The sequence below is a fragment of the Diceros bicornis genome, chromosome 36, assembly GCF_020826845.1.
Source record: "Diceros bicornis minor isolate mBicDic1 chromosome 36, mDicBic1.mat.cur, whole genome shotgun sequence".
Classification (NCBI taxonomy): domain Eukaryota; kingdom Metazoa; phylum Chordata; class Mammalia; order Perissodactyla; family Rhinocerotidae; genus Diceros; species Diceros bicornis.
Window position 1 is genome coordinate 21,250,780 of NC_080775.1, and position 18,223 is coordinate 21,269,002.

The following is an 18,223-nucleotide window of genomic DNA, read 5'->3' on the forward strand; positions in this document are numbered from 1 at the left end:
ATGCATTTGTTAACTCAGTTAAAATCTTTGTGAATATAGCATTAGTTCCCTCATTGTTATACAGTTAGACGACTTCTAAAATGTTTATAAACTGCCACAGAAAATATTTTTGTATACATTTTTTCTTGTCTTGAAATTAAGTGTATAAAATGGTATAAAAATGACATAAGTATTTAATAAATGCTATTTCTATTATATTATTTCCTTTGGCTCTCTAGAAGTGAAGTAATTGACTTAGTATTTTTCTTGAATCATTGCTAAATTACTCTCCAAAAGAATTGTATTGTAGTGCCATCAGCAATATATGAAAATAAATGTTCACTGCACTCTGAACATTAGGAATTATCTTTTAAGAAAAGCTTTACTAATTTAGTGGGCAAAAATGCCTATTATTTCTTTGTGGTTTTTATATTAATATTTCTTTGGATACAAGTGAGGCTAAATGTTTTCTCGTACATTTGTTACGTCTATCTACTTTTCTTTAATTAAAAAGTATTTTAAAAATCTTTTTTGAATTGCCTATTTTAATGTTTTTCTTTATAGAAGTTAATTCCGTAGATTTGAGTATTTTTGTGTTGAAACTGTTTTCAGACATTTCAAATTTATATTAGTGATCAGTAAAGTTTAAGGGTCTAATCTGAATTTTCTCTTCTCCAGTTGTTAAACAATTATTCTTAACACTTAATTATCCCGAAGAATAATCTATCTCTGGTTATATTATATTTAGTCATACTTCCACAAGCACCTGTTTCTTTCCCACAGGGTAAATCACCCAACTAATAGTGTTTCCATCTGTGAGAGAGGTTGCTGTATAGCTTAGAACCAAATTATTGCCTGCCATTAGCACGTGTGCTTGTGTTTTTGCTCCTTCCATCTATCCATCATATATTTTTTGAGTTACTGTCTGGAGATGGTGATAGATGCTAGGGCTATAGCCATGAAGTGGAGCTTATAATCTAGCAGAGGAGATAAACATAATTGCATAAATAACTAATTGTGATTCCAATATATGACAAGAAGGCAAGTACAGTCAATTTATAATATGACACCTAACCTAACGTGGGGATTCAGAGAAATCGTCTCTTAAGGAAGTGACTTGAAGCAAGGACCTGAGGGATGAATAGAAGTTTATCCAGCTGTGCAAGAGGGTCAGGGTGAAGGACAGTATTCTAGGTAGAGTAAAAACAACACATTTAAAGGCTTTGAAGCAGCAACAAGCTTTGGCATATTTACAGAATTGAAAGAAGAGAAGCCACTATTACCCAGACAGTAAGATATGGAAAAGAGAGAAGGTCGTGGAGGTAAGGAGGGAGTAGATCACATAGGGAAACCATTGAAGGGGTGTGAGAGGGCCAGAGATACATTTGGACTTGTATTTTTGAAGTTCACTCTGTAAATTGGTGGGGGTCAGGCAAGAGTGAATATGGGGAGACTATTTAGTAGGGGGGTCACTGAAGTGGTCCTCATGAAAGTTGATGTTGGCTTGCAGTTGGCTAATAGTAGTGTGGATAGGGAGAGGTCAAATCTCATGAGTATTTAGGAGAAATGGGCAAAATGTGGTGATTGATTAAATGTCAGGTTAGGGAATAGGGTAAAGCTGTCAAAAGATTATGTTTAGGTGTCTTGGGGGGCAATATGTGGTTGAGAGTATCATTGCAAAGATAGGGGAAACCGCAGGAAGAGCTAGTGTCATAGATTTTGGACAGAGCTTAAAGTGCCTGTGTATTGTGGGAAGCTTTATATATGGATCCAAGGACAGATCTGAATAGCAGGTAAAATTTGGGAGTCACTGGCATATCCTAGGAATTTAGTTGGTAATAGATATATAGGAAATGAATGAGATTGCTCAGTGTTTAACATGAAATGAGAAGGCGTCTTAAGCCAGAGCCCTGAGGAACTACCCCATTTAAAAGTTGGATAAGGTGATCAGAAAGGTGCTGCCAGCGAGATAAGAGGAAAATCAAGAGAGTAAAATACTGGAAGACAACAAATATAGGATCTCATGGCTTACATTTTGTGTGTTTATTCACTATTTTGTCTTAATTTCCTGCTCTTATTTTCCTTTGTAATTTGTTTATATTACTATGTTATATGCTGCAAAACTTCTTTGGGGAACAAGGTAGGGTACAAATGATAAATACTCAAATGTGACGTCCAGGAACATATTCTTCATAGTAAGACAGTGCCATTGAAACTTACTGTTTATTATTTTTATAATTATATCCTCTTGTCAATAGTGAAAAGAAGTGTTATGTTTATTTTTGGTTTTAAAATGCAGGGATAGTAGGGAGAGGAATCCATAATAACTTTTGAGTACCATTGTGTGTGAATGGTAAGAGGAACAAGAATAATTAGAGCAGTTCCTTCCTTCCAAAGGCAGGTCAGCACATGTGAGATCACGCTTTCCACTTAAATCAAATTTCTGAATTCGTGAGTTTGGCTCTTTACTTTAGGAGAAACCAGACTTAACTGACTACAATAATCCTAGCTGAGCTTAGACAGAAAGGAACGAGATAGAGGCAAATGTTAAAAACCGGGTATCAGTCCTCTGTTGAGAGAATCTTTTTGTTTTTATTAATGTAATGTTAAAAAAAATTGTGGCAGGAATTTAAAAGTTAAGTAAAATTTACTTTTTTAAAGTTGTTATCTGATGTTCTGAGGAAGATTACATGTCAAGGAGAATTACTTCGTGAGGAATGTTCTGAAATACTCTTGGTGGCGACTAGTACAAATGCTGCTCCCACATTTTTGATAGTTTTGAAGTTACAGGGAAGATGTTATACTTCGGTAATCTGAAAAATCTGTTTCCCTTTTTTTTTTTATAGAGATGTGAACTATGTCCTCATAAGGATGGAGCTTTAAAAAGAACAGATAATGGGGGTAAGTGCAGAGATTTTTTAAAAGATTTTTATTGAAAACTGGAGTAGTATTTTAAATATCTGTTAGTTCATACTATGTCAAATTAGTGTTTTTATTTTTACAAATTTTTTTAACAAATATTTTTAACAGTAGTGGATGTAATTTATTAATCATTTTTTATTGAAATACAATTTATCAACTTTGTGGACAAACTTAAGCATTGTTTTTTTTTTAATGCAGAATGATCCACGTACTTCTTTTTTTTTTTTTTTTTTAATTTTATTCATTTATTTTTTTCCCCCAAAGCCCCAGCAGATAGTTGTACATCACAGTTGCATATCCTAGTTGGTGTATGTGGGACGCGGCCCCAGCATGGCCAGAGAAATGGTGCGTCAGTGCGCACCCGGGATCCGAACCCGGGCCGCCAGCAGCGTAGCGCGCGCATCTAACTGCTAAGCCACGGGGCCGGCCCAACGTACTTCTAATTAAAATCTTGATTTCCTTTTATGGATACAATTTCATATATTAGAAATTATTTTTAGGAAAATAAGCCACTTTTCTATTCTTTTTGGTTAGAGCTAAAATCTGTGTTTTAGATTTTTTTTTCCTCTCTTTAGTGTATTGTTAGATGATATTTCTAATGAATGTTAATTTTAACACCCTGAGGATCTGTGTTGCTTGAGTATAAAGAAATGCTGACTTTTGTGGCTAAATTTTGGTGTGCTTTCCTGAGAAGCCTTGTGTATATATTTCTCATTTTCATCTCCACTTCTGGTTACCTTCCTCAGAGAAATCCATGTTTCTTTATAGCTCAGTACCATTTTTCAATATGTAGACACGAATTTATTAAACTGTGGCATACTGTGAAAATTAAGTAACTGATGAAGAAACTTAAAAAAGTAGAGATAGGGGCCGTTCCCGTGGCTTAGCAGTTAAGTGCGTGTGCTCCGCTACTGGCGGCCCGGGTTCGGACCCCGGGCACGCACCAACACACCGCTTGTCCAGCCATGCTGAGGCGGCGTCCCACATACAGCAACTAGAAGGATGTGCAACTATGACATACAACTATCTACTGGGGCTTTGGGGAGAAAAAGGAAACCAAAAAAAGGGGAGGATTGGCAATAGGTGTTGGCTCAGGGCCGGTCTTTCTCAGCAAAAAAAAAAAAGAGGAAGGATTGGCATGGATGTTAGCTCAGGGCTGATCTTCCTCACACACACAAAAAAATAGTAGAGATATAATTACTATTAGTATACTCTTCAATTTTGGGAGCCAACTCGAAAGTATTTCTGGCATAGAATAGAGTAGTGGCACGAGTAAATAAAAGGGAAAAATACAATATTTTTGCTATATTTTAAATTTAGGGCTGGCCCCGTGGCTTAGCGGTTAGGTGCGCGTGCTCCGCTGCTGGTGGCCCAGGTTTGGATCCCGGGCGTGCACTGACTCACTGCTTCTCCGGCCATGCTGAGGCCGCATCCCACATACAGCAACTAGAAGGATGTGCAGCTATGACATACAACTATCTACTGGGGCTTTGGGGGGAAAAAAAAAATAAATAAAATTATATTTTAAATTTAATGTTTAAACTATAGTATGCAGTCACATTGTCCAAAATTTTAAAAAATATTAAAATCCTCCCTCCTACTTCTGTTTACCATCTTCTCAGTTTCTCAACAACTTTCCTGCTATCAGCATAATTGCTGTTATTACTTTTTTGCGTATCCTAGGTTTTTTTTGCATATAGAAATAAATACGAATAGACGAATATTTTCTCCTCCAATTGTTAATACAAATGGATGAATATTATACATGCTCTCTTGCATCTTAATTTTTTTCACTTAACAATTTGTCTATTACCAGTATAGAACTTTTTTTTTTAACCATATGTTGTGTAATCAGTCACCTGTTGATGGACTTTTCTTGTCTTTTGCATTTATGACTAATGCTTATATATATGTTATTTGGCTTGTATTCACGCTCATCTGTAGGATTATTAATTCCCTGAAGTGGAAATGTTGGGTCAAAGGGATTTTGCAATTAATTTTGATAGATATTCCCAAATTATTCTCACTGGTGATTGTACAAATTTATGTTCCCAGCAGCAATGAATGAAAAAGCTATTCTCCATATCTCTGATAATCCAGTAGGTGAAAATTAGTATCTCAGAGCAGTTATTTTGCATTTTTCTTATTCTGAGTGAAGCTGAGCATCTTTACATATTCTTAAGAGCAATTTGTATTTTCTCTTTTGTGGTCTGTTCATGTGCTTTTTCTGTTTGGTCGTTGATCTTTTTCTTTTTGATTTGTTGGTGCTTTCATAGGAGCCCCTCATATATTAGGCTATTTTTAGAAAATGCTTTTATTATGGAAAAATTTCAAGCATACGTAAAAGTAGAGAGAATCTCTAGGTACCTAGCTTTAACACTGATCAAGTCATAGCCAGTCTTCTTTCATCAATACCCATTCCTATCCCATTCTTCTGATTATTTTGAATTCTGTGAGCATCTCTCACATATCTGGATATTTAAAAAATGCACAATATAGTATCACACCTAAAAAAATTGACAAGGATTTTTAAAAACCATCAAATATCCAGTCATTTTTCAAATTTTCCTAATTGTCTCCTAAATGTTTTCTTTTGTAGTTGATTGAATCAGTATCCAAATAAAGTCCATAAGCTGGATCCAAATAAGGTGCATACATTTCCAATTGCTTGGTATGTCTCTTAGGTCTCTTTGTAATCTCTTTCCCCCCTTTTTTTCCTTGTCAATTTACTTATGGAAAAATTTGTGTCATTGGTCCTGTAGAGTTTCCTTCCCACAGTAGATTTTGTTGATAGCATCTTATTAGGTGGTATATATGTGTGTGTGTGTGTGTGTTTTAACATGTTACTTTGTTCCATGTATTTTCCATACATTAGTAGTTAGATGTATTCAGAAGGTTGATCATGTTCAGTTTATTGTGGGATCAGGCAAGAATACTTCGTGGTGTTGTATACTTCCTTTAGGAGGCATATGATATTTGGTTATTTATGCGTGTGATGTTAGTAGCTGTCAACCAGTATCTAGATCCATTATTTTATTAAACAGAGGTTGAATAAATTGTCATAATCTATCATTACTTTATATTAGCAGGATTACTTCTATAATTTTTTAGAAGGAATTTTTTTCTCATCAACTGTTTTGTTACCCTGAAGTGCAGTGTGTGAAGGAAGGACAGGATAAATTTATTCTTTTTTCTTAAAATTGAGGTAAAATTCATATAGCATAAAATTAGCCATCTTAAGGTATATAATTCAGTGGCGTTTAATACTTTCATGATGTTGTGTAACTACAACCTCTGTCAATTTCCAGAACATTTTATCACCCTAAAAGAAAACACCCTTTCTTAAGCAGAAACTCCACATTCCACTCTTCCTGCGCCAGTCCCTGGCAACTATCAGTCTGCTTTTTGTCTCTATAGATTTACCTATTCTGGATATTATACATAACTATAATCATACAGAGTGTGGCTTCTTTCACGTAGCGTAATGTTTTTCAGGTTCATCAGTGTTGCAGTCTGTATTAGTACTTCATTCCTCTTTATGGCTGAAAAATATTCTATTGTGTTTATGTATGTGTGTGTGTGTGGGTGTGTGTATATATATGCACCGCGTTTGGTTTATCCTTTCATTTGTTGAAGGACATTTTGGTTGTTTCTACCTTTTGGCTATTGTGCATAGTGCTGCTATCAACACTGGTGTACAAGAATCTGTTTTAGTCCCTCTTTTCAATTTTTTGGGGTATATACTAGGAGTGGCATTGATGGGTCATATTGTGATTCTGTGTTTAACTTTTTGAGGAACCATCAAATTGTTTTCTACAGTTGCTGAACCATTTTTACGTTCCCTTTTTACGTTCCCACAAGCAGTGTATGAGGGATCCAGTTCCTTCTCATTCTCAACAACACTTAATATTTTTTTGAATTTTTTGATTATAGCTATCCTAGGAGGTATGAAGTGGTACCTCATTGTGGTTTTGATTTACATTTCCCTAATGATGAATGATCTTGAGTATTTTTTCATGTGCTTGTTGGGCATTTGTACTTCTTTGGAGAAATGTCTATTCATATTCTTTGTTCGTTTTGTAATTGGGTTGTTTGTCTTTTTGTTGTTGAGCTGTAAGGGTTCTTTCTGTCTTCTCAATACTAGACACCTATCAGATATATGACTTGCAAATCTTTTCTCCCACTCTATAGGTTGTCTTTTCATTTTCTTAATAATGTCCTTTGATTCACAGTAGTTTTTAATTTGATGAGGTCCAATTTATCTAATTTTTCTTTTGTTGGTGGTGTGTTTGGTGTCATATCTAAGAATCCATTATTATCTAATGTCATAAAGCTTTGTACCCATTTTTTCTTCTAAGAGTTTTATGTTTTTAGCTCTTTTTAGATTGTTGATCCATTTTGAGTTAATTTTTGCATATGATGTGAGTTAGGGGTCCAACTTCATTTTTTTGCATGTGGATATCCAGATGTCCCAGCACCATTTGTTGAAGAGACTATTCTTTCCCCATTGAATGATCTTGGTACCCTTGTTGAAAATCAGTTGGGCATAGATGCATGGGTTTATTCCTGGATTCTATTCTATGCCATTGGTCTTTATGTCTATTCTTATGCCAGTGTACACTGTTTTGATGATTATAGTTTTGGAAATAAATTTGAAACCGAGAAGTGTGTGTGTTCCAATTTTATTCTTCTTTTTCAATATTGCTTTGGCTATTTAGCTTCTATTGCAATTTCATGTGAATTAGAGGACTGCAAAAAAGGCCAGTGAAATTTTGATAAGGGGTTGCATTGAATCTGTAGATTGCTTTGGGTAGTATTGCTGTCTTAACAACATTAAGTTTTCCATTGTATGAACACAGGATGTCTTTCCATTTATTTATGTCTCTAATTTCTTTCAGGCACTGTTTTGTAGTTTTAAGTGTAGAAGTCTTTCATCTCCTTGGTTAAATTTCACCTGGATATTTTATTCTCTTGGATGCAAATGGATTGTTTTTTTAATTTTCTGTTTGGATTGTTCATTGTTAATGTATAGAAATCCAACTGATTCTGTGTGTTGATCTTTTTTTTAGGAAGATTGGCTCTAAACTAACGTCTGTTGCCAATCCTCTTCCTTTTTTCCTTTTTTTCCCCTCCCCAAAGCCCCAGTAGATAGTTGTAAATCATTCTAGTTGCTCTATGTGGGACTCCACCTCATCATGGCTTGATGAGTGATGAACAAGTCTGTGCCCAGAATCCGAACTGGCAAACCCCGGGCCGCCAAAACAGAGCGCGCCAACTTAACCGCTATGCCACCGGGCCGGCCCCTGTGTGTTGATCTTGTACCTTGCGACTTGGCAGAATTTGTTTATTCTAATAATTTTTTGTGTGTACTTTAGGGTTTTCTATGTGTAAGATTATGTCATTTGTGAACAATAATAGTTTTACTTCTTCCTTTCCAATTTGGATGCCTTCTATTTATTTTTCTTGCCTAATTGCTTTAGCTAGAATTTCTAGTACAAGTTTGAATAGAAGTGGCAATAGTGGACATCCTTGTCTTCTGTCTGATCGTAGGGGGAAAACTTTTAGTCTTTCATCGAGTTAGATGTTGCTAGTTTGTTTTTATCATATGCCCTTTATCAGTGCCCTTTATAATGTTAAGGAAGTTCCCTTTTCTTCCTGTTTTGTTGAGTGTTTTTATTATGAAAAGGTGTTGAATTTTGTCAAATGCTTTTTCTCTATCTATTGGATGATCATGTGGTTTTTGTCCTTTGTTCTATTAATGTGATGTATTACATTGATTGATTTTCTTATGTCGAACTCCCTTTGCATTCCTGACATAAATCCCTTTTGATCATGGTATATAATCCTTTTAATAGGCTGCTGTATTTGGTTTGGTAGTTGTAGTGGGTTGAATGTTGTCCTGCAAAAGATTCATCTCTCCAGAACCTCAGAATATGACCATATTTGGAATCAGGGTCTTTGCAGATGTAATTAAGGTAAAGATCTCAAATGAGATCATTTTGGCCTAGTGTAGACACTAAATCCAATGACAGATGAGCTTGTAGAAGACAATAGGAGAAGACACAGAGACAGGGGAGATGGCCATGTGAAGATCCATGTGAAGACTAAGGTAGAGATTGGAGTTATCTAGCTATAAACCAAGAAATGCCAAGGATTGCCAGAACCACCAGAAGTTAGGAGAGAAGCATGTTGATTTCGGACTTCTGGCCTTTAGAACTGTGAGAGAATAAATTTCTGTTTTGTTAAGCTACCAAATTTGTTGTAATTTTTTAATGACTGCTCTAGGACACTAATAACACTAGTGTTTTGTTGAGAATTTTTACATTTATATTTGTAAGGGATATTGGTCTGTAATTTTGTTTTCTTATGTTTTGTCTGGCTTTGGGGGCATTTGATAATATGTTGGCCTCATAGAATGAGTTAGGAAGTGTTGCTAACTCATTTTTTGAGAGAGTTTGAGAAGGATTTGTATTAATGCTTCTTTAAATGTTTGGTAGAATTCACTTGTGAAGGCGTCTGGTCCAGGCTTTTCTTTGTTGGGAGGTTTTTCTTTACTGATTGTATTCAATCTCTTGTTATAGTTCTGTTCAGATTTTCTCTTTTTGAGTCAGTTTTGTTAGTTTTGTGTGTTTCTAGGAATTCGTCCATTTCATATAGGTTATCTAATTTGTTGGTGTACAGTTGTTCATAGTATTCTCTTACAATTCTTTTTATTTTTGTAAGGTCAGTGGTAATGTCCCCACTTTCGTTTCTGATTTTAGTAATTTGAGTCTTGTCTTGATTTTCTTAGTCAGTCTAAAAGTTCGTCAGTTTTGTTGATCTTTTCAAAGAACTTTTGGTTTTGTTGATTGTCCCTATTGTGTTTTTATTCTCTATTTTATCTCCACTCTTATGTTTAATCTTTCCTTCCTTCTGCTGGCTTTGGGTTTAGTTTGCTTTTTTTTTTAGCTCCTTAAGGTAGGTATATAGTTATTTTATTGATTTGAGATGTTCTTCATTTTTTTTAAAACAGCTTTATCGGGATATAGTTTATATACCATATATTTCACTCATTTAAAGTGTACAATTTATGTTTTCTCCATATTACAGATATGTGCAACCGCCACAGTCAGTTTTGAACATTTTTGTCATTTCAAAAAGAAACCCTGTATTTTTAAACTATCATCCCCTTATCTGCCTACTCTACCCCACCCCACCCCAGCATCTTTCTTCTTTTTCAACATAGATGTTTACAGGAATGAATTTACCTCTGGATGCTGCTCTCTATGTATCACATGAAATTTGGTATGTTGTGGTTTTGTTTTTTTTTCTATTTGTCTTAAAGTTTTTTCCAGTTTCCATTGTGATTTCTTCTTTGACTCATTGGTTATTTAAGACTGTAATGTTTAATTTTCATGTATTTGTGAATTTTCCAATTTTCCTTCTGTTGTTGATTTCTGTTTTCATTCCATTGTGGTGCTGGATAAGATCTGAGTTCAGGTCTTTTAAAATTTATTGACACTTGTTTTGTGGCCTAACCTATGCTCTGTCTTGGAGAATGTTCATGTGTATTTGAGAAGAATGTGTATTTTGCTGTTTTTAGTGCAGTATATGTCTGTTACGCCTAGACAGTTTGTAGTGTTATTCAATTTCTCTATTTCCTTACTGATTTTCTAAATTCTAGCCGTTATTGAAACTTGGGTATTGAAGTTTCTAACTTTCTTACTGAAGAATTATCTATTCTCCCTTCAATTCTGTTAGTTTTTGCTTCATGTATTTTGGAGCTCTGATGTTTGGTGTATATATGTTTATAATTGTTATATCTTCTTGATGTTTTGACCCATTTTTCAATATATAATGTTCTTCTTTGTCCCTTGTAACAGGTTTTGATTCTTTTTTCATTTTCTATATATTTCTTTTAGTAGTTATCCTGGGGATTACACTTAACCTCTTAAAGTTATAACACCCTGAGAAAGATCCAAATTAGGGGAAACAAAGGCAAATGCCTTGAGTCAGTGCTTCAGGTTCTCTCTCTCCCCTTCTCCCCCAGTTAGGTCAAAACTTAAGAACACAATTTTTTGAGAACAAGTTCTGCTCTACCTTTTCTGGAACCAGGGACCAGAGTTCAACTAGGAACTAGTTCCTAGTTTGACTAGGAACATGGGATGCTGTCTTCAAGACCATTGTCAAGGCAAGGAGGGGTGGAGCAAGGGCAAATAAAAATGACACAAAACTCTTACTGTTTATAAGTTTCCTCTTTCTTTATTGAGTGTTTTATTTGGTTGGTGTAAACTTTTGACTATTTTCCAGAATTCTGACAAAGTTGATTCTGACGTTTTCACTCCATTTTCCAATGTTTCTGTGACAGCACAGGTCCACCATCGCTCCAAATGCTTCATTCTTAACCTTTATTTGCCAGTTTTCAAAATGCAGGTATATTATTTGGTTGCCAGTAACAGAAACAGATTCTGGATAACTTAAGCAAAAAGAAATATATGGAACGATGTGACATAACTCACAAACTTAAAGGAAAATTTGAGCAGCTAGCATTTTGGAGTGACTAGAACCAGAAACTGATAGAGTCTCTTCAAAGGTGGTGTTCTAGTGAGAAGAGGGAATGGATACTGAACATGCTTAAATCCTAGATATCTACAGTAGTATTATGTGACTTAATGGTTGTGGGCTGAGATGAGGGAGGGGAGTTGCTCAGAAATCTGTGTGGACAACTCAATGTATATGGTCTTAAGCTGAGTTAGAGAATGTTGGATGGAGAGTTGTTTTGGGAATAAAGAATGTTGAGATGCACTTTTCATGTGTTGAATTTAAGATGATGGTGAGATAGCTGAATAATGTATATGTCAGTAGGAAATTGCATATAATACCAGCTTTTAGCTCTTACCTTTCCTACCTCCTTGCCATGTAGTTACCTTCCTGGGAGGCTGCCACATTCTTGCTATCAATCCAGAGTTATTTTCTGCATACATAAACACTTTTTTTTTTTTTTTAAACAAACATGGGATATAGTGTTTTATGAATTGCTTCTTCGTTTAATAATATATTTTGGAGATCATTGCACATAAGTAATGAAGAGCTCTCTCCTTCTCTGATACCTCTGCATGACATTGAATTGTATAAATGAACCATAATTTATTTAACCATTCTCTTATTGATGGACATTTAGTTATTATCAGTCTTATTTATTTTTTTAAACAAAGAGTACTGCAGTGAATAACTACGTACAATGTAATCATAGGTACGTGGGTGATTATCTAGAGGCAAAAATTCCTAAAAGTGGAATTGCTGGGTCAGAGGCTATGGGCATCTGTAATTTCAGTGGATTCTGACAAATTTCCTTCTATTGAGATTGTACTAATTCACATTTTATTTACAATGCATGAGAAGAGCCTGTTTTTTTTTTGAGGAGGATTGGCTGTGTGCTAACATCTGTTGCCAATCTTCCTCTTCTTTTTTCTCCCCAAAGCCCCAGTGTATAGTTGTGTATCATAGTTGTAGAGTTGTAGCTCCTCTATATGGGACACCGCCTCAGCATGGCTTGATGAGCAGTGAGTAGGTCCATGCCCAGGATCCGAACCGGCGAACCCTGGGCTGCCGAAGCGCAGCGTGCGAACTTAACCACTATGCCACCAGGCCGGCCCCCTTGAAGAGTCTGTTTTTTAATCATACTTTCCTCAACACAGTTGCATGACCACCTGAGTGGGTTTTAGTTTTGGATTATCAGTCAAACTCACAAGTCACGATTGACTTATCCAACACCAAATATAGTTATAAAGGAAAAGCATACGCAGTTGAAATATTACAGAAACCTCCAAACTCTGATGCAGGTTTCAGTGTCTCCAGTGTTTTGGTTGTAAGGTTGACAAGAAGCTCATGTGAGTGCAGGTCACATTAGCACAGGGGAGCTGTCAGGTTTGGGGACCCGCAGCTTAAAAATGCCTATTCGCCATATAGCCGTTGTATTTGTAAGTGGCCAGCTCTTCTATTTTAATGTAAATGTAGACTATAAATTATAAGTCATACAATGTACACTCCTGACAACCAAGTACAGCAGGCTAAAGAGCCTTCTTGGATAAGTTATTATGAGTATAAGACCCTGCAGGACCCTCATCTATCTTCATGGTTGATGTTGCAAATCTGATGTTTAACTACTGTTAAACTATCAGATATTTTCCTCAACAGCCTGAATGAGGGATTCAGAGTCTCAGCCCTTAACCCTTTGCATCCATCAGTATTAAGGATCTTTTTATATTTGCTAAGCTGGTAGGTAAAAGTTATGTCAATATAGCTTTAATTTGCATTTCTCTTATTAGAGAAGGTGAGTAACTTTTCATATGTTGAAAAGCTATGTGTATTTCCTTTATGTGAAGTATTCATATTCATTCATATTCTTACCTTATTTTCTGCTTGGTACATTCCTCATGGCACGTTCTTGGATTGATGTGTAAGAGCTCTTGTTGTATTAGGGAAATTAGTCCTTTGTCAGTGGTATGAATTGCAGATTTATTTCCTGCCAGATGGTTGGTTGTGTTTTGATTTTTGCTTTGGGCTATACAGAAATTAATTTTTATGCAATCATATTTGTTAATTTTTTAAGTAATTTCCTCAATTTGCAGCATACTTAGAAGGGCTATTTGTACACCAGGATTATTTGAAAATTTTCCTAAGGTTTCCTCTAGTAGATGGCTTTTAAAAAATTTAGATTATTGATCCATCCAGAATTTATTTTAGCGTAAGGTATGAGGTATGGAGCTATTTATTTTTTTTCTAGATGACTGTCCATTTGTTCCAAATATCTATTTGGAATAATCCATTTTCCTGAGTTGATTCAAATGATGGTACACTAAATTCACATGTGAGTTGGCTTTATTTCTAGACTTTATATTCTATTTAGTGATGTGTCTTTTCATGGGCCAGTACTACACGTTTCATTATTTTAGTTTTATGATATCATATCCTTCGTTATTATCTTTCTCCTCTCCTTTTCCCCTCTCCCCTTGTCCTCTTTTTTTTTTTTTTTTAATTTCTTTTGAGTACTAGTGGTATGTATTCTTGGTTCTTCTTGATTATGTAATTTTTCTTTAAGAATCTTTTATTTTTTATTTATTTTTTGAGGAAGATTGGCCCTGCACTAACATCTGTTGCCAATCTTCCTTTTTTTTTTTCTTATTTCTCCTCAAAACCCCAGTACATAGTTGTGTATCATAGTTGTAAAGTTATAGTTCTTCTGTATGGGACACCGCCTCAGCATGGCTTGATGAGCGGTGAGTAGGTCCACGCCCAGGATCTGAACTGGCAAACCCCGGGCCACCGAAGTGGAGCGTGTGAACTTAACTGCTACACCAGCGGGCCGGCCCCTTAAGAAACTTTTAAATCAGTTTGTTTAACTTTTTGTTTTGGAATAATTGTAGATGTACAGAAAAGTTGCAAAGATGGTACAGAGAGTTCCTGTGTACCCTTTTACCCAGTTTATCCCATTATTAACTTTTTACATTAGTAGTGTAGTATATCTGACAAAATTAAGAGACTGCTGCTGGTACATTACTATTAACTGAATGCTACACTTTTTAAAAATTTTTTTGGATTTCACCAGTTTTTTTATTAATGTCCTTTTGCATTTACTTGCCATGTCTCCCGGTCTACTCTGGTCTGTAAGTTTCTCAGTCTTTTCTTGTTTTTCATGACCTTGACAGTCTTGAGGAATACTGGCCAGGTACCTGTTGAATGTCTCTCAATCTGGGTTTGTCTGATAGTTTTCTCATTATTAGATTGGGTTTATGGGTTTTTGGAAAGAATACCATAGAGATAAAGTCCTCTTCTCATCACATCATGTCAGAGGGTACAAAAAATCCACATGACACCACTGATGATATTATCAGGCTATTTGGTTTTTAAACATCTCTTTGGTATTTTTATGATTGTCTTAAATTTATAGATTAGCTTGGGGAAAATTGACATTCTTTCAACAATACATTTGTTGTGTGCCTCCTATGTGCAGGCAGTGTTCTAGATACAGCAGTGAACAAAACAGACCAAAAATCCATGCCCTTACAGGGCTTACATTATGGTGAGGAAAGATGGACGATAAATGAGAGAAGTAAGTAAAATATATAGTATGTCACGTATTACGGAGAAAAAAGAAAGAAGAGGATACATACCGAACTCTGGAGTGTGTTATGTGAGATTTTAAGTAGAGTGATTGGGGAAGACTCTACTGAAGAGATAATATTTGAAGAGAGACCTGAGATTGACAAATTGGAAGATGGATGGGCACAGCTCCTATAGGATTCGAGAAATCATTATAATAACAGTGTTTACAAAGAATGAGTTGCTAAACCATTGGGATGTTTTGAGCAGAGGGGTGACTTCATGAAACTAAGGTTTTAATATGATCTCTGTTGGCTGCTGTGTTGAAAGTTAGTTTTATAGTAATCTTCTATGTCTGGGAGCATAAGAGCTCCTTTGTTATTTTTCAGACAGGATGTGAGTATTCTTGGAACATTGTTCTTAGATATAAATTTTAGAATCATAATTTTCTGCTTCAGTTTTCTCATCTATAAAATGGGTTTAATAATAGTATATACTGTATTGGGCTATTATGAGAGTTAAATGAGTTAATATTTATGAAGTTGTAGAACAAGGCCTATACATAGTAAGCTCTATATTAAAGTTTTAGTTAAAAATAAGATGAAAAGAAACATGAAATAGAACTGATTGTATTCTATACAAACGCTGTTGAAATTGGAATTACATTAAATTTTTAGACTAATTTTTGGATAATTGACTTTTTTTACATTATTAAGCCATCTCATCCATGGCTATGAGATATTTCTCCATTTATTTGTGTTTTCTTTGGTGGTCTTGAGGAAAAGTTTTATAATTACCTATGTAGAGGTCTTTCATATTTTTTAATACTTATTCCTAGACACTTTATAATTTTTTTTGTATTTTTAATAGATTATTCTTGGTGTTTAGAAGTTCTGTTAATTTTTGTCTTTTGATCTTCAATCAAGTCACCTTGACAAATGCTTCTATTATTTCTAATATTTTGTCCATAAATTCTTTTGGATTTTCTATGTAGACAATGATAATATCTATAAATGACAGTTTTATTTCATTCCTTATATATTCATCTCTTTCACACTTGAGTTTACTCCAGTCAGGGTTTTCCCCACCATGCCACCAAAACTAGTTCTTGTTAAATTACTCAGTGACCTCTACATGGCTGAACCAGCTCTCAATTCTAATGTTACTTGATCTTTTAGCAGTAGTTGACACAGTTGATCATTCTTTCTTTCTTGAACACCTATTTCATTTTGCTGCTGGGACACCACTCTTTTTTTCCTATAGCCTTATTGACTGTCCCTTCTCTATTATACTGGATTCTCCTCTTGCAGACGACCTCTAAATATTGGAGTGCTCCAGAGTGTAGGCCTTGTACACTTATTTCCAGAATGAACTTAGTGAGTATCATGGCTTTAAGTAACATGTGTGGTATACCTTGATAGCTCCCAAATGTATATCTCCAACCTTTCTTTGTCTTCACAACTCTGGACACATTTATATCTAGTTGCTTATGCATCATCTTTTTGTGTGCTAGGTACCTTAAACTTAACATGGACATCTGAACTCCACACCTTCTCATTCTACTATTCTTGCCCTGCCTATTTGAATTAATGGCAGCTCCATCTTTCCAGTAATCTGCAGAACTATGTAAACCTTCCCCTGCCAACCCTTCCATAATTAGTCCTGTAATGTTTCTTCCCTTTTTTGTACCTTTTACCCTTTTCTTGGATATGACATGAAGATATCAAACAACCTAACTTAACACCTTAAGAAAATAGAAAAAGAAAAACAAATTAAACACAAAGTAAGCAGAAGGAAGGAAATAATAAAGATTAGAGCAGAGATAAATGAAATAGAGAATAGGAAAACAATAGACAAAGATTAATGAAATTGAGTTGGTTTTTTGAAAAAATTAACAAAATTGACAGCTTGATTAGCTAAGGAAAAAAAAGGACTCAAATGATTAAAATTGGAAAAGGAAAAGAGAGACATTACAACTGATGCCACAGAAATAAAAAGGATTATTAGAGAATACCGTGAACAATTTATTTAATGACACTTGAATAACTTGGAAGAAATGGATAAATTCGTAGAAACGCTCAGCCTACCAAGAGTGTGTCATGAAGAAATAGAAAATCTGAACGACCAATAACTAGTAAGGAGGTTGAATCAGTATTCAAAAAGCTCGCAACCAAGAAAAGTCCAGGATCAAATGTCTTCATCGGAGAATTGATCCTCTGGAAACTTTTCCAAAAATTGATGAGGAGGGAACACTTGCAAGCTCATTTTGTAAGGCCAGCATTACTCTCATACCAAAAGCCAGACAAATACATTACAGGAAGAAAAGAAAACTACAGACGAATATCCCTGATAAATATTGATGTAAAAATCCTCAACAAAATACTGGTGAACTGAATTCAACAGCACATTAAAACAATCATATACAATGACCAAGTGGGATTTATTCCTGGGATGTAAGAATGGATCAACATACGAAAGTCAACCAATGTGACACCATGTTAACAGAATGAAGGATAAAACCCATGTGATCATGTTCATTGATGCAGAAAAAACATTTGACAAAATTCAACACTGTTTCATGATAAATACACTTAAAAAACTAGAAATAAAAGGAAACTACCTCAACAAAGCCATATATGAAAAGCCTACAGCTAATACCATAACTCAATAGTGAAAGACCAACTTTTCCTCTAAGATAGGGAACAAGGCAAGGATGTTTGCTCTCCTCACTTCGATTCACCATAGTATTGGAGTATTGGAGTATAGCCAGAGTAATTAGGCAAGAAAAAGAAGTAGATGGCATCCCATTTGGAAAAAAAGTGAAATTATCTGTTTGCAGATGACATGATCGTACATGTAGACAACCCTCAAGATTCCACAAAAATTCTGTTAGCAGTAGAACACAAATTCAGCAAAGTTGCAGGATACAAAATCAATGTGTAAAAATTAGTTGTGTTTTTATACAGTAACAATGAATAATTCAAAAAGGAAATTAAGAAGGTAATTCATTTTACAAAGGCATAAAAAATAATAAAATACTTAGGAAAAAACCTAATCAAGGAGGGAAAGACGTGTACACTGAAAATGACAAAATCTTGCTGAAGGAAATTAAAGAAGACACAAATAAATGGAAAGATATCCTGTGTCCATAGTACTCAAAAGTGTTCTGCAGATTGAACGCAATCCCTATCAAAATCTGGATAGCATTTTTTGCACAAATGGAAAAATTTATTCTAAAATT

General features: G+C 35.0%; 1 protein-coding gene across 14 annotated transcripts in view; it reads left to right on the top strand.

The window, feature by feature from the left end:
- Nucleotides 1-18,223, top strand: part of MLLT10 (MLLT10 histone lysine methyltransferase DOT1L cofactor) — a 269,667-nt gene that overhangs the window by 62,554 nt on the left and 188,890 nt on the right. For 13 of the 14 annotated variants that reach the window (XR_009216985.1, XM_058532542.1, XM_058532546.1 and 10 more), the window contains one exon: nt 2,826-2,880. Coding sequence is in view for 12 of the 14 variants with exons in the window: in XM_058532542.1 (XP_058388525.1) it covers nt 2,826-2,880 (55 nt within the window). In the remaining 2 variants the exon portion in view is untranslated. Of the gene's footprint in view, nt 1-2,825; nt 2,881-10,099; nt 10,186-18,223 lie in introns of those variants that run through there. The other variant, XM_058532548.1, reaches the window with a different exon arrangement.